We start from the raw sequence: 17,894 nt of genomic DNA on the forward strand, positions 1-17,894 counted from the left end.
AATATTTCTAACAATTATCTTGCCAATTTCTGTTTTAGGCTCATCATATTTAACATTCATTATAAAGTTAGATCATTGAAGTGAGCTCATATCATGAACCAAACTACCCTTTAATAACAGGACGATATCGTTAAGCATTATAGTGCCAATTGGATCCATTATTTTCAAATCCATTTACTCAACATCTATAAGTTCCATTATTAACTCAACTTGTCTAAGGTTGTAACAATGTAATATCAATATTTTTTAAACATGTTTTGTAAGTTCATAGTCTCATATACGATGTTAAAACTATTTTTATTTGTTCCTTTTGCAGATGAGCATTTGAGAAACTAATCGAAGTGTCTTCTACCAATAGTAAAGAGCACTATTGAAATTTGTACAAAAGGACAATAGGATTGACCGACAATGGCAGTTGCGTACCATGGCAGTTGGTGTATAAGCTTCTACGGAATATACTGTAAATCAAACAAAGTGGACTGTTTGAACTTTACATGGAAGAGTACATACATTTTTGCTTGCTAGCGTAGACTTGATTGAATGGTGATGATTTACTAGAAATCAAGAGTCCAAAATATGCTCAAGAAATTATGTTTCAAACCTTAATAATATCTGATAGCAAGTGGTCAGGGGTGTGACTTACTTGTCTTGTCTGTCAAGCATTGGTACGCATTCATTGATATTCTTGCAAGTTTAAATTTTTAGAGGTATTTTTAAAAATCCTAAGAAAATAAATTCCTTCCTGAATGCGATGATGATTTTCAAAAATTATATATCTCAGACAGTGGCGGCAATTAGGGGGAGGGGCAGATGGCCCCCATTTTTACCCCAATACTATACAAAACCTCATCTACCAATGAAAATTAAAGTGTCCTTGCCCTCTCCCAGTTTTGGAACCCAATCGCCAACACTGCTCTCAGAGAACGCAATAATGTTTTGCATGGTATGATAAAGAAAAATAATAAATATGCATTGAAACAACAACGTAAATATGATTTTATATATCCCGAAAATTTAGTTTTAGTAGTCCCTGTAAACAATTATTTTGTAAGCTATTGAACTTCTATTCTATAGATCGACCACAAGGAAAGAAACCTTGGGACGGAAAGTCCCCATGCAGCTTTCCCTTCTTCCCTCCACCTCGGGCCATAAGGAAGCATGGTCCACTCTCCCCCTCCCCTACTCGTGGGGGTACGGTGCATAGGAATCGCGGGTCTGTGCAGGTTGTTTTGCTCGTGGTTCCACTATAATGGTATTTATCACTGTATTGTATCTTCCCTCGAAATACGCTTTTTAAATCTTCTTTATACACAGAAAGGCTAATTGGGACTGGACCTACAGTTTAAAGTGGGATCCAAACCACTATATACAGTCACCGGTAATAAAAATGGGACACCTATATTCTGAAATATCCGCATCCCTGCAATGCGTTAACTCAACAGCAGTGACAGAACTTGCCATTGAAAATTTGCTTTTACAATTCACTCATCGCCGTAGATTTAGATAACACACAAGACGCATTGCAGAGAAGGGAGACTTTCAGGATCTAGTTGTCCCATTTTTATTTGACGACATTGTACACTCACCGTCTATCGAACCTGGGACTCCTGTATTACAAGGCGATTACGTTACCACTTTCCCAAGGGGGAGGCTCAACTTCCCTCGCAATTCATACCAATATGTTGCTGAACTCGATGATATATCAGCAGTGTGTGAATAGTAAAAAAAAAAAAATTAACTCCGAGTTAATCACTTGAGAAAGTAATTCACATATAATTACTGTTATTACTGTTCTTTAGAAAGTACTTGACATAGTTATTATTACAGTTACTTTACTCTAGATTTGTTTCATCTCTTAAGACGTTGTTCGGATAATGAGTTGCAAGCGCGATGTCCTTTTCACCACCGATGACCACTAAATGCTAAGCATTAAGTTTCATGAAATTATAACTTATTTCTTACATTTCATGTACAAACATTGAGGCAATAAAATTCACAGTAAACTTCTGTTACAAAGCAATGACGATTAACATTTCATTTATTTTTGTTGAGCAAACCAAATATTTTTTTTAGAATTTTTGTTGAACTATAAAATTACTGTGTCTCCATGAGAATTATTGGAGATTATGTATGTAATCTTATATGGTAAGTGTTCTAATACAAATAAACTTGGGATACATCCTGGCTCTTGACGAAAAAAATACAAAATTGTCCTCATGGTCTCGAGATTTTAATAATCATCAATTGATTGATTGATTGATTTGCTTTATTTTATTTCGCTTTTTGTGCCACTTTTGGCTAGTTTACGATGATGGAGATGAGTGGATATGATGAAATTGATGAATGGACACTCACGAACATCCAGGTCAGGATTCGAACCCGGGACCCCTGGCGTCGTAGCACGATGTGCTAACCACTCTGCCACGGGGGCCGGCTTTAATAATCGTCAATTTACCCATTCTTTGAGGAGAACATTTGGTTCAAGTTAATATTTCTTTCCATGCAGTAAAGTAATTGTACAACTTACTAGTTAGGTGGAAAAATATGAGTTACAATTACTAATTTCATAACGTAAGTAGTTTACAGTTACTGTTACTTGAAAATAATGTTACTGATACGTACTTCGAAAGATTCTACATCAGCTGCAGAACTGAAAACCAGAATAGACCAAATCCATAAAGAACTATGAAACAGGACATTGTGTGGTGACATGACATGCAAATAAATTAGATGCGCTACAAAACTGTATTTAATATTGAACTATTATAAAAATAACAAATATGTCTTGTATTGGGTATCCAGGATTCTTCTGACATTTTTCTTTCAAAATAGCGATATTAAAACTCAGTAAAAATAAGGGTGCAGAATTACATGTTTATTCACTTGAAGGATAAAAGATTGAGGATCGTTAGAGAGCGCTAATATTTATAAATATTTACAAGATGTTCACTGAAATTCTGCAAATTTATGAAGAAAATCTGCTAACGTCACCGATAAAAGATATAAATATGTTCAAGTACTGTCATAAAAGTGAATTCTACAGTCAATGCAGCATTTGCTTCAAACGTAATTGCAAAATGTTTTCAATTATTTAAATTACTCTTCTTACTTTATGCATTTCGTGTTTGAATTAACAACAGCTATCTTTGTATGTTCTCTTCTGCTTTCGAAATATTAAAAGAAATACATAATACAATACAAGGGATTTTATATTACTATTACGACTATTACTATCTTGCATTGCTGATAAATTGTTGTATTTTTTTCCAATAAGAACATACAACTAAAATCGCATGATAAACAATTACGTTGCTCCACATCTACTTAGATTTTTCAATAAAATCTACTAACCAACGTGACGTCATATCCCATCAAGGAGTACCCTAATCGACCAACCTGTATGTATCTACCTTGATTACATGGAGATCTGGCAACATGGCCCTCGGTTGCCATGGCAAACGGTGCTGCCATCTGTTATCGAAAAATTACCACAAAATTGCCTTTAGTACGGCCTTAAACATCATATTTTAAGATTGTATGGTGGAATCTTGGTTAACAATTTGTCATTAAGACCAGAGAGTGAGGGATTGGGACTGATGTTTAATGTTGTTATTATCTTTAATTGCAAGCTGCTTGGCAATCCGGTATTAACAATGAAGTGTAAGGGTTAATTATTATGTTAGTTTATGTAAATGTGTGTGTGTGAATGTCCTTGATGATGTTTTGCTCTGCATTAATGAACCAAGTTGAGGGTACCCATATTTGAAAAGTGCCCTTGGAGTGGAAAATTTTCAGGCCCCCTGTGAGGGAGTATATTCATTGATACCTGGGCTGATATACCAAGACAAAGTTTTAGGTAATGGGAACAAGATTATACAGGGCCAAGGAGAACAAAAATTTGCGAGAGAAATCACTATTCAATGGATAAAGGCATTCCTTCAAATTGGTGTTAGGACCTTTAATGAATAGAAATAAATATTAGTATTTGGTGTGAGGCAACTCCTTTGTTGCTGAATGATACTAATTTCATAATAGAAAATTTCACACAGATAAAATATTTCGAGAGAATATTACATTGTGCTGTATAAGGAAACGAATCAGAATGCTAACTCCTAGTTTATCTTTGACAGGAGACTTGCATTTGTAATCAGAATCTGATTATAGGGCATGGTGGATTGGATAGCACAGTGTGCTGCGATGCCAGGGGTTCCAGCTCAGCTATGAATCCTGATCTGAACATGGGTGTTCTTTGTGAATACACCCCTTCCCTTCATCAGTTTCATTATCATCACTTATCCTCGTCCTCGCAATTAGCCAAAAGTGGCAGAAATACAAAGTAAAATAAATCAAAACAATCAGAATCTGATATGTACAGAGTACGCACACACAGGTACTTGTTTAAATCAGAGAAGTGATTGAATTGGATATATGAATGAACCACATGATACTTCCTTATCATGTAAGAGATGTGTATCATACCGATTCATTTTTTACAAAAAAATATACCATATACTTTAAGTTTTCTAATGACTGAATATTATCTATGGATGAGACACCCATTTCCTTTTCTTTTTCCAATGGTACAGACAAAAAAGTATTCAACTGAGTTATTACTTAGTGTTAAAACACAAAATTAATGATTACAAAGTAAAAGGTTAGGTAATGAACTTTAAAAAATGCATTTTGCTGGTCATATTTGTTAGTTTAATATCTAATTATCAAAATATTGCTCATATAATCATGGATGAATATGTACAGAAACAAATGTATTGAGCAAAATTTATTGTAATATGTATATAACAAAATATAATTAACTGAGCACATCTACTGATGACATTTACATACCAGTGCATATACACAACCCTTCTTGCCAACAAACGGATTTTGTTGTATAAAAAATCTCATCCAGTGAGATACAGATCACAAACATTCTATACAGTAACCACATTGAACTGTGGATATATTTTACAATCTTACACAAAACCTGAAACATACAAAATTTGGAGCTCCAATTATTATTTATATGTTCAATATTGTTATCTTATTGACAAATGATTTCAATGTAGAAAAAACGATTGTATTAATGACAGAAACAAAAGCAAGAATAATTTCATTCCAAACATATAAAAATGGCACCATCAACAATTATCCCTGAAGTAATAAGAACTGTACAAGAAAAGTCAATGCTAAAAAAAAAAAAAAAAGAAACTATTAATTGTCAACATTACATATATTATTTTACATCTATTCCATTTTTAAAATTTGATTAGCTTAAATGTGCCATGGCACACTCATGAATGGTTTAATTTTTCTTCTTTTCCCTTTAAAAGTATGATGTCATTGTTTACAAAAATAATTAATTGAATAGCTATGTACAAAACTGTCTCACTTTTCTTCTTGCATATAAAAGTGTAACATAGTTGATAAAATGTGAATGTTTCAAAACGCTTATAATTTGTATTCTAAATTATTTCTAAATATCAAAAAGTAAAATAACAAACATTAATACTTCGGGACACATTATAGTTAGTTTCTATATACACTAAATATAAAATTAATATCTTTTTTATGTAACTATTTTCTTCCTTTTTCTATTTTTCTCTTCTTTTTAACAATATATTTTTTTGACACTTCTATCCATAGCTGCCAGAAAAATTATCACTTAAATTGCTTGACATTTCTTCCAAAATGTTATATAACTTTGACCTACACTTCACATGTAATGTTTTGCAAGCTATAGCATTATTCAAAATATCCTGTGATGTTATCTTTTCACTAACTAAACAGTATGTTACATGAATGATACATAAATATAATGTAATATGTTACCGTAACATATCTTATTATATCACAATAGAGGAATAGAAGTACACATTAGAAAACACAGTCTTTGTGTAAAACAGATCTTCTCTCTCAACTTAACTTCAGTGGAAGATAATGAGCATTTATAGCTTTCTTGTATTTTTACATATGTAACATTTGAACTTTTAATAAAAAAGCCTTGCTTGCATACTTATGATTAAACAATCAGAGGATTTTTACACTTTTTTAATGTTCTTTAGAAATTGGTTACAAACTATAGTTGTAACCAGTGGCGGTCCCTCCATGGAACAGAGGGAACAGGCTGTTCCCTTCTACTTATTGCCCTTTTTAGCTATTTCAATTATCTATAATGACATAATAAGATCACTTCTATCTTCCGAAATCAACACGCTGAAGAAAAACTTTCACCCTGACTGGACATTTGTTTACTTCAATTACCCTCGTCGTCCCACCCTCTGCTGTCTGATGCCGAGTATTTCCGACCACACACAAAGGTAAACGATTCTCATGGTGCCACCTCCCACCACAGAAGATGAATTCTCTACCTGTTCCCTACGAGAGACATAGCAAATTAGTTTTCCTTGTTCCCTACGAGAGACATAGCAAATTAGTTTTCCTTCTAGTTTTTGCTATGTGCTAAAGTTTAATTGCACCGTAGTGATAGTTTTCAGTGTAGTAAGTCTATAGTTTCCTAATCTCATTGGAAAATTGCGTCTGCCAGTCATAACGAACTGGAAAAATCTTCTACAGTCTAGGCGTCTGCTAAATGCCATGGCTAAATGCTGCGAAATAGCTTCCGAGGGAACAGCTTGTGTCCACCTGTTCCACCAGCCCCGCCGAGATGCACGCAGCGGCAGGACAAGAAAGCGAATGTTGCGAGCATAGGGTTGCGAATGTTGTATGATCGACCGGCTGAAGACGAAAGCTTTTAGTTCATTGAACTTTACAGAAAAGACAGCAAACCAACACCTAACTGAATTAAAAACTAAAACTAAATCGTACGCAAGGCATTTTCAAACTAGTTACTACAACTCTGTAAAATGATTAACTGGATACTCTTCCAGTAACAAATTATTGTTTTCCTTGATTGTTCCCGAGAAGGGAGTTTGGAACAGTTTGGGTTTTGTCAGAATTTCTACAAATCTAGTGGACGTCATGAAAAAATTCCGCCATCTGTTTGCCATTGTTGCATTGAGGACGTTTGAATTACAAGAATGCTCAACTCTACAAAAAAATGTGAACTTAATCTACAAATAGAGAGATGAAACAGGTTTCGACAAAACATTTTTTTTTCTCTAATCACTCATAAATTGCTTTTATTATTTTTTTCTTTGTTGCGCATCAACAATTTTGTTTTTAATGTTTTCTTTACAATATATCATATTTGCTTTAACATTGGTAGCCTATTGTCATAATTTTAACGTGCTTCATGTATGTCACTTCTGACAATTTGTAAACATATGTATCGCATATTTATTTGGTTCATTTCAACAAGGGTTGAATTTTACTTGGTCTACTGTATTATATTACGACAGGTATGGGCGGGGAGGGGCAATGCAGGTCACCTGTTCCCCAGCCTGATTTAGCAACGCACGCCACTGGTTGTAACATCATCATTCTTTTCTTTGTTCATTGCATTAAGCTATTACAAAAATGAAATAATAAAATGATGGGGCTTATCAAAATATGGGAAGAAACTGAAAACAGTCTTTTACAGCTTGCCTCAATATGAAAATGAAAAATATACTGACCTACAAAATCGTTTGTATTAGTATCACTTCTTGTTTACAATATATACTTTAGCATTGGGTAATAAATGCTTCACTTGTATATTTTAAAGTGTATAATCAATATCATAATGATTTTTATAAAATATATACATTATTATATGGAATGTATGCAGGAATGCTAAGAGTTAGGTTAGGATTGGTCAGGTTTCACTGGTTTCACATGTCTTTGCTTTCACAAATGAAGCATCTACAACTATTAACATAACTATTCTGTTGCAGATGATACAAACAGACAATCGACAATTGATTTCTTAAAGCATGTACCTGTTGCAAAACTACACTGAAACAAAAATAGGTTCTATGAAATGCCTCAATGAAATTTATACTTCCTTTTGCATGCTTCTGAAGTTTTTTGTCGCATAATGAAATGTCTCTTAGCAATTGGAGAGCATTGTTACTAATGTTTTGCACATTTTGTTATGATGTTGATGATTTAAGAAGCATAGGACTGTAGTGAGAACTTGTTAATATTGCACATATCCTCATAATGATAACAAAATGATTACACTTTGGTGGAAATAACTACATGCATTTACATACCTATGTATCATAGATTTGTATGATTATCTTACCACATTATTGGAGCACGGACGGAGAATACAACACTCATGGGTCATCGTGTTGTTTCAAGTTTGAAGACTTGTTGTATTTCCATCGTTTGGCAACTGTATACTGGAAATTATAACAGTTTTTGAAGTTGAGCCTTGATTATATGAAATGCCACTCTGATCAGGGTCCACAATAATGTGTGTAACAGATTTCTTAGGTACGCTGACAATCGTGGAATGAGCATGGGAATCAATGTCGGCTTCAGAATGCGAATTCTCAGTGTCCTTTACGCCATTGTGGGAAATGGAATGGCTATTTTGGTCCCTCGATGAACCGTCGAGGAAAGCCCACTGTTCAAAGTGCGACTCCCTTCTTTTCTCCTCATCTGATGAAGAGACTTGACTACCAGAACTTGTATGGCCATGTTGAGATAAGAACTTGGAATGTGACATCATAACACTGTCAAGCTCCTGTGAAGTGATTACAATTTCTTTCTCCTCGGGAACAACAGACTTCCTCTGACTACTTTCAGGTTTTTGTGAATTCCGTGGATGCTCTACAGTAATTGTTGAGGACACCACTTCCCTCCTCATAGGAACCATAGGCTTTATTGTAACTTCATTGGCATCTGAAACTACATTATTTATAAGAGATGAATTCTCAGGTGATGTTGGCGATTCCGAGGTTATTGACATCACAGTAACATTATTTGGGCCTTTCACTTCAATATCTGTGAGCACTGGAGGTTCCGAGACCTGTTTGTGGTTACTTAATGTGTGAACTAGATCATTAACACTATCTGCTATTGATGATGGCATGCTGTGAGAAAACTGAACATTCATGTTGCTTATATTAGAACTGCTGTTCGATACTTTTACTTCATCTATTCCAGAGGAATTGGGATCAGAAGAATGTGTTGTATCTGGAATGTCAGATACTATTTGCTTTGCATTGATGCCTTCATGTTCAGGAGCACCAGTTGTTGTTACCTGAATTTCAGTAACGTGTGACTCGGTATGTATGGTGGGATGCGTGGAAATGTAAGTAGTAGAATGGAATGTTGGTGCTGTTACGGGGAATTGAACTGCTTGGTTCACTGGTACGGGTGAGGTAGGAAGTTCGGGAGGTTCGCTGTCATCCATTTCGACTTGGTCTACTTGAACACTTGATGATGACTGGATGTCATCAATACTTGTAGGTTCGCTGGATGAGCTAATTTTGCTGTAGATTTTGTTCACTGTATGGTGACCATTGCCGTATGTAGTGGAATCAATTTGACCTAAGTAGTCAGATGCCGATGATATAAGAACTGCTGTGTCTGCAGGATCTTGCAATTTCTGTGGAACATCTTGTGATGAAGTTACCTGAACGCTAATGCCCATGTCACTCGATGTTACAACCGAAGACTGTAGTGACTCATTTTCACTTAAAGCTCTTCCGTCAAGCTGAAGTGAGGTAGGTTGCTCCTCTGACTGGTACGTTGAAGTTGTTGCTATTGTCACTTCAGATGTTCCACAATCTGGAGAAATCAACAAAACCATTTTCTGTGGATCGGACTTGTTTCTCATATTTACCACTTCCATTTCTTCATTAGGTTTCGACACTGCATCCGAGTCTTTGAGAGCTTCTTCCAGAGTGCCCCAATTGGAAGATTTCTTTAACTTCCTGCCAAATGTATCTGTGTCGAGTCTGGGTTCCTTTCTGTACAGCATGCTTTCTTCACCGTCGGGAATTGCACTCAAATCTTCACTTGGGGGAAGTGGGGCCTTTCTTTTCTTGTTTGCAAGCTGGCCTGATGCTGGAACATCAGCATTTCCAAAATCTAGAGAAACTGCTCTTTCTAATGGAATACTCATGTGCTGCTCACCCTCCAGCTTGGACAAGTCTCCCAAAGATGCAGCTTTTCTCCCGTTTTCTTCTCGTTGCTTAGCTCCACTCAGTGGCTGAGTCAGGTTCTCCTGACTGTCAGGGATCGATGATTGCTCACTCTCTGTGTTCAGTGTGAGTTGCGATGCCGGTAGATCGTCTGAGGGTGAATGATGAATTGTTATATGTGCCGAGTTCAATTCGATCGTGGTTCCACCTTTTTTGGCCTTTTTGTCAGCATCATTTGACGGTTTCTCTATGTCTGAATCGCTCTCACTCTCAGACAGCATGTTCTGGTTAGTTTCGTGTACATCGTGCGTGTCCCCTCCGTGTGAGTTTTCGGTTTGCTTTCCAGATAGTACAGGACCGACAATTGCTGACACAAGACCTGCAGAAGGAATAGGTGAGTTCATATCCATTCTCTCCACATGGTGATTGTCAACACTGTCCATGCTTGAATCTACTGCCGGATTGCTGTTCAGCATGATTGGATCAACTGCTGACTGGCCATCTGAAGATTCAGGTGGTTGAGGAGCTTTCCTTTTGATGGATCTCTTTGGTGTCTTATCAACGGGATCCCTACTATCAGAAGGTGACCCAATACTTCCATCACTCATGCTTCCACTACCGGCAGATTCGGTTCTCTTTCGCTGAGAGTTGATTTTTGATTCTGTTTGTCGCAATTTGTCATTTGGTTTTCTATTAACTTTAGCTGCCATTGCAGCTCGTTGTACTTCTTCTGGGATATCATTTGTAAATCCTTCTTCACAATTCCTTAAATTCTGTTGATCCATGTTTTCACCTCCATCATCTTCATTTTCTGAAGACGAGCTTGGATTGTGTCTAGATTCCTTGGTATGCATTTGTTGATCTTCATTTGATGTTTTGTTGGCGAAGGGTTCAGAGTTTTTTGGTGAAGTAGATCCCTTTTTTTTATCATGGTGATCACTGTGCAACATATCTTTGAAGTTTAGCAATCCTTTTGGAAGTATTGACTTACTTTTCTTATCCTTTCCAGTAACATCTTTCTTATCACCAGCACATTCTTCATGCTTCATTTCTTCATCAGATGCAGCACTTCTATTAGTGCTTTCATTAGCATTAGCTCCTGTTGGACAGTTTGTAGAGTTAGTGGCAGTATCTGGAGAGTTGTGAGCTATCGCTTGAGCTTGGTCAGTAGAAGTTTTGCTGTTTGGTACAGTAACAGATGCCCCAACAGATCCTCCTTCGATTATTGCATTCTGCTCATTTTGTTTCTCATGTTCTGAGTTGATGCGTTTCTCCGGAGAAGGCTTTTCTTGTGAATCCACTATGTGAGGAGTTCTAGAACTCTGAACGGTTGGTTTCAGCTGAGTTGCTTTTAAGTGCACTTCCTTCTGGTCGGGTAAGACATGAACACCAAACTTGGGGAACTTCAATTTTCCACCCTTTTCCTTATTGGGTGCTGGTATTTCTTCTGGATTCATGCTCTTTTGTGTTTCTTTCGCTTCCCTTCTTGCATTATCTTTGAAATCAACCGTATCAACACCACTACCATTTACATCTGAGGGATTTTGTTTAGCTTCCTCAACTTTTTGACCAGTATTGTTTTTTGGTTTTTTATTTCTTTCAGGTTTCACAATTGTCTTAACACGAACTTCGCCATCAGAATTCACAGCACTTGTCTGTTCTAATTTTACGTCCATTTTTGCACTGTCCTTCCTTGGTTGGTTTGCTGCCACATCATGGCTTCCTGACTTAGGAGAAATCTTCGTGGAGTTCCGATTACTTCCTCCTCCTGTAAGTGGTGTATTAGATGATGATGAAGTTTTCTCCACTTTAGGTTTACATATTTCTCCCAGCTGACGAGCTCGTTTAGCATTTAGACTAGCTTTTCCAATCTGTAACAAGAGAAAAGTCCAACAATTATCATTTGAGGGGAAACAAATTCTGTACAAATATCAAGGACTTTACCATATTGTATTAAACTGTTTTAAACGCACATCTAGACGCTTGTGAATTTGGGACTCATTAATTTCACTCATAAAATAATAACAAGTGTGAGCATAGATTTATTCAAGATTGGCATCCATTACAATTTGATATTAAGTTAATTGATTTTATTCAACCAAATTAACATTTAAGCAAATAAATTTTATTCCATTTGAGTATTAAAATTCACTTATTTCTATCTCTTGAACAAGAATTGAAGTTCAAAAATTCAAGGATTAACTTTAAAGTATGAGTAATAACATTTCGGGTCACTATGATATGTATATAAAATATACATTTTATAAATTGATAAATCTGAATTAATTGAAAATAGAATACTTCTATTTCATTTATCTTCGATATTCTCATAATTTACATTATATCCCATTACTTTTGTTTCTCATGTAAAAATACACCACAAATGTAACATGATAGAAGCAGCGCTTGAAGTGAGGAGGGATGCACAAGAATAAAATATTTGCAAACCATGTTAAACCATAGGAACATCCCCCTCTGCTAGACCTAAGACCCGACCCAACATCCCACCATCTAATAATTTCTACTCCAAGCGCTCGACAGAGCAATCACTATTAGACATCAATGCCATAATATAGGTAATCAGTGTAATATCAGTAATATCAGTGTTTGAAGAACACTATGGTAAGATATAAATTTGTTAAACCTAACAAGGATAAAGAAGGAAGTAAGGATTTTAGAGCAATAGGTTAGGCTCATGTTTGGTGCCTACTGTTACCATCTGGTCTCCTTTATAGGGCTTTAGTACTAAAATATCCCCATGTTTTATAACTATCCAATCTATTTCTGTTGTCTCTTCAGTTCTTGTGGATCGATTAACGAATGAGCAACACTAGGCAGCAGAACCAACCAGGTTATTTTGATAAGCAATAATAATAATTAATAACGTTTGATTGATTTGGTTCGTATTACTTTGATCTTCAGTAACTTTTGGCTAATCGATGAGGATGAGTGATGAAAGGACACTCACAAAGAACACATTTGCCCAGGCTGGGATTCAGACCCAGGATCTCTGCATCATAGTGTGCTGTGCTAACCACTCTGCAATCCATGATATCTTACACAACCAAGCCTGGACGTTGACAATTTCATAGCAATAAATATAACAAAATTTGTTAATTGTTAGCTTAAAAGGCACATTGCTTTCAGCTCGGTCAAAGTTTTACTGCCACTATTGAACTACACATGTCTTCCTTCTGTCCCCTCCTAACATGTAAAAATCAGGGTTGTTACAGGTCCAGGAACTCATAAATTCCAATGGGTTCTATTGGGTTCCGTTGCCCGACCGGAACCTTCTTTCTCACAATTTAAATTTGGTTCAAGTTGTGTACTGTTTCATTGAAAAAAGGTTCCTGGACCGTATTTAAATTGATCCAGAAAAAAGGTTCCTGGACTGTATTTAAACTGATCCGGAAAGAAGGTTCCTGGACTGAATTTAAATACTTGAAACATAAACAGGCCTTTACTGTATAGAACCCATTTACGCTTGATGATTTTCTCTCCCAGACAGGAATTGAATTTATTTACAATTCCTGGACCATTAACAACTCTCGGATTGTTAAAGATCCACGAACCTATACATTCTGATCAGGCATGTATCTAGAAATATACTTCGAGCGGGGTCCAAACCAAGTGTCTCAAAATAATAATAATATAATAGTATTAATTAAAATATTCAGGTTAATTAATATTATATTTTTATTACATGAATAGGTAAAAAGACGGGTTAAGGATAGTGATGTAATAGCACGTATTCATTATCTAGTTTACATATAAGCTAAGGTTGGAAAAATTTGTAAGGAAAAAACAACCACCCTACCAAGGATATTAATGTCAAATAAATAAAGAATTGATTATTGAATATCAAAAAAGGATGTTAGATCCAGTAAAGTTCCTGGCAATATTTTATGCATATTATTGCATAACTCTTCTTCGGTACTGTAATTCAAAGTCGTATGATCCCAATATAATCCTTGCCTTCAAATTATTTCTACTGAAATAAACAACCCTCGATTAAACAACAAGTATATTTTCATTATTTAATTTTAGTTTATACATTCTTGATAATAATGGGTTCTATTGGGTTCTGCTGCAGGACCGGAACCTTTTCTCTCCCACAATTTAAATTCGAACCAAGTTGCGTATTGTTTCATTTCAATACGGAACTTGAACACTATTTAAACTAATCCGGAAAAACAGTCCCTGGACTGCATTTAAATTGATCTGGATAAAAGGTTCCTGGACCGTATTTAAATTCAGCCAGAAACAAAGGTTACTGGACCGAATTTAAGTTCAGCCAGAAAAAAGGCTCCTGGACCGAATTAAAAAAAATTCAGATAAAAAGGTTCTTTACAGTCCAGAACCCATTTACGCTTGCTGATTTTCTCCTGGACTGGAATTGAATTTATTTAAAATTCTTGGACCTTTAACAAACCTGGTAAAAATCAGTTACGAGTCCTTGAGATGTCTTAGCTGGTTTTCACACCAAAATGGCATCCAAGTGATACGTCACTTTCGCTTGCAATTTGTCTCCTTGACGTAAGCCCCATTGCTCATGCCAGTTGTCACTTTGGTGTGAAATCTACCTAAAACTAACTATAAATTTTGGGTGATGGTAGGTTAATGGTAGCAGCACTAGTCTTAACTCTTTACCTGAGCCAAATCATCAATGGACTGGCTTCTATAAAATGGATGGCAGAGTCTGTCGGTTGGACCAACACCTGGGGATGACTTCTTCTGTTGTGAAGTGCGATTTGACATTTTCTCCACTTCCAGATGAACTTCATATGGCGATGCATAGCTGAGAATGGTGAGGGCATCTTCAAACACCATGTGTTTGAAAGAAATATTCACGCTAAGAATACGGTCACCTGAGAAAAGAAGAAACATTTCAATATTTTTCTTAGCATGTAACATATTTATGTAAAATATATATAAGCTGAACATTCTGTTTCATATAAAACTTTGAGTTAATAGAAAAAAATATTTAGAAATAATTATTGAATTTTAGAATTTAAAGTATTGAAGAAGTTATATACACAATATGAAATAATAACAAATAAATAAATCATCAGAAACATGAGCTATGTTGTGTTAACTGACTACGGAATTAGAAAAAGAATCTGACAAAGACATATGCTATGTGCATTTCACTGCATTCTGTATTTGTATTGCCAAAATGTTGAAAGTTATTACAAGTTATTAACGTATACACATTTATATATCTATTCCAGGAGAGGGAATTCGTCCCATCCCTCCTACAAATACCACCCTGAGTAGCACTAGTCTTAACTCTTTACCTAATTTTTCCCTAAATGAGTTGCCTATTTTCTGTGTCACTTGAAGTGGACTTCTTTGCCCATATAAACATTTTGTTCATGGTCCAGACCTGGTATAATGCAGATGCTTTAACCTCAGTCATGGTCGTATACCCAAACCCTTTCCCATTGGTTTAATAAACATTTTGCACTAATTGAATAATCGAATCAACATTTGATCAAAACACTATAATATTTAAAAAAATCAATTTGAAAATATAGTTCAGAGATGGTCTACAGACATAACGAATGATCTTACATTCTTCATGTACAATCATATTAGTTTAATCATATTCAGAATAACTGTAGGAGCATTCATTACGGCAAAAATAATAAAAATGGGCAGATAAGTTAAAGATTTGAAAATAAAAATCCAAATATACATAATTACAATGTAATTTTTAATAAATAGGGCTTCATTCATTTTTCTTGCCCTTTATTTATTTTACTTTATTCTCCAGCCATTTCTTCTTCTTAAAAGTCTATAGGGACATGCCCCAGTCATAAGCCACCCGTCAGACACTCAGTGTCAATTATTCCCTTGCACGCCAGGAAGAGAATAGGCATTCCATAAAGTTACCCACCCTCTGTTGCTAAACCACTGCAGCTGTTAAGTTTGGCAACACAGAACAAATCCAGAACTAAATCTCGCCTCCTCTTTTTCTCTCTCACGTCCTTGCCGCCTTGGATGCACTAAACAGAAATTTTACCTCCCGTGTCGAGAAGAGTGATGGGTAGGGGGCGTAGAAAGAAAATACCAACCTGCAGCAATGCGTCCCGATTCCGAGGCTGGTCCTCTATGGAGTACATCCTTCACGAAAATTCCATCTCTCATGTTTCCACATATGTTGAAACCAAGGCCTGTGAAATCATGACCTCGTAAGGCAACAAGAGCGCGCTGAGGTTCCTGAAAGACAGACATACAATGCATTAGGTACAGTTTCTGGGTTATAGAAAACTTAAATATTTCAGGCAGGGTGGTGACGGCTAATGTTCGTCACCACAGACATTGATCTATCTCCATAGCTCCTTAAAAGATTCCTCCCCCCAAAATAATTCATGACTAAATTCTAAGCACAACTATCTTCTGAGAGGCAAAACTTGACAAATGACTTTTTCATTGGGTGAGACGTGGTCAACGTACTGAATCCCATTGCAGCTGTCATGTGACTCGGACGCCGGAGCCGGCTTCTTCTTGATCCTGGATCAACCCTTACTATTTCTAATCTGTGTACACTTACATTTTGGAGCTTTCACTGAAGACTGAACCCAGTCCGGGACACCTTGTACCAAAGCTGTGCTAACTATTCAACTACACGGAAGTCGATGCCCTCCCTCTCTTTGAATTCCAATTAATGTCTAATAAATACTGTGTACACTTACATTTTGGAGCCTTCACTGAAGACTGAACCCAGTCCGGGACACCTTGTACCAAAGCTGTGCTAACTATTCAACTACACGGAAGTCGATGCCCTCCCTCTCTTTGAATTCCAATTAATGTCTAATAAATACTGTGTACACTTACATTTTGGAGCCTTCACTGAAGACTGAACCCAGTCCGGGACACCTTGTACCAAAGCTGTGCTAACTATTCAACTACACGGAAGTCGATGCCCTCCCTCTCTTTGAATTCCAATTAATGTCTAATAAATACTGTGTACACTTACATTTTGGAGCCTTCACTGAAGACTGAACCCAGTCCGGGACACCTTGTACCAAAGCTGTGCTAACTATTCAACTACACGGAAGTCGATGCCCTCCCTCTCTTAAATTCCAATTAATGTCTAATAAATACTGTGTACACTAACATTTTGGAGCTTTCACTGAAGACTGAACCCACTCCGGGACACCTTGTACCAAATCTGTGCTAACTATTCAACTACACGGAAGTCGATGCCCTCCCTCTCTTAAATTCCAATTAATGTCTAATAAATACTGTGTACACTAACATTTTGGAGCTTTCACTGAAGACTGAACCCACTCCGGGACACCTTGTACCAAATCTGTGCTAACTATTCAACTACACGGAAGTCGATGCCCTCCCTCTCTTAAATTCCAATTAATGTCTAATAAATACTGTGTACACTAACATTTTGGAGCTTTCACTGAAGACTGAACCCACTCCGGGACACCTTGTACCAAATCTGTGCTAACTATTCAACTACACGGAAGTCGATGCCCTCCCTCTCTTAAATTCCAATTAATGTCTAATAAATACTGTGTACACTAACATTTTGGAGCTTTCACTGAAGACTGAACCCAGTCCGGTACACCTTTGTACCAAAGCTGTGCTAACTATTCAACTACACGGAAGTCTATGCCCTCCCTCTCTTAAATTCCAATTAATGTCTAATAAATACTACTTTTACAAGTGAATTTGTCTTTACACCTCCTCCCTCCCATTGAAGATTATAGATAAACCCTGGTCACAAGTTGTATTTCGATTTCGAATTATATGAAATAACTCAAAAGTATTTTATCCATAAAAATATAACAAATAGTTAAGTATGTATGAATATGTTTTCAAAACGAAAGAAAAGAA

At 36.2% G+C, this 17,894-nt stretch overlaps 1 protein-coding gene across 1 annotated transcript in view; it reads right to left on the reverse strand.

The window, feature by feature from the left end:
* Positions 1-4,689: 4,689 nt before the first annotated feature.
* The window catches only part of LOC145978866 (uncharacterized), a 128,799-nt gene continuing 115,594 nt past the window's right edge, over positions 4,690-17,894 (reverse strand). Inside the window, exons 5-7 of the mRNA XM_083111757.1 lie at positions 16,115-16,259; positions 14,688-14,905; positions 4,690-11,908 (exon numbers count right to left, since the gene is read on the reverse strand). Of these exons, the coding sequence (XP_082967883.1) occupies positions 8,240-11,908; positions 14,688-14,905; positions 16,115-16,259 (4,032 nt within the window). The 3' untranslated portion in view covers positions 4,690-8,239. The remainder of the gene's footprint in view (positions 11,909-14,687; positions 14,906-16,114; positions 16,260-17,894) is intronic.

The sequence above is a fragment of the Lepisma saccharinum genome, chromosome 25, assembly GCF_977018435.1.
Source record: "Lepisma saccharinum chromosome 25, izLepSacc3.1, whole genome shotgun sequence".
NCBI classification, from domain to species: Eukaryota; Metazoa; Arthropoda; class Insecta; order Zygentoma; family Lepismatidae; genus Lepisma; species Lepisma saccharinum.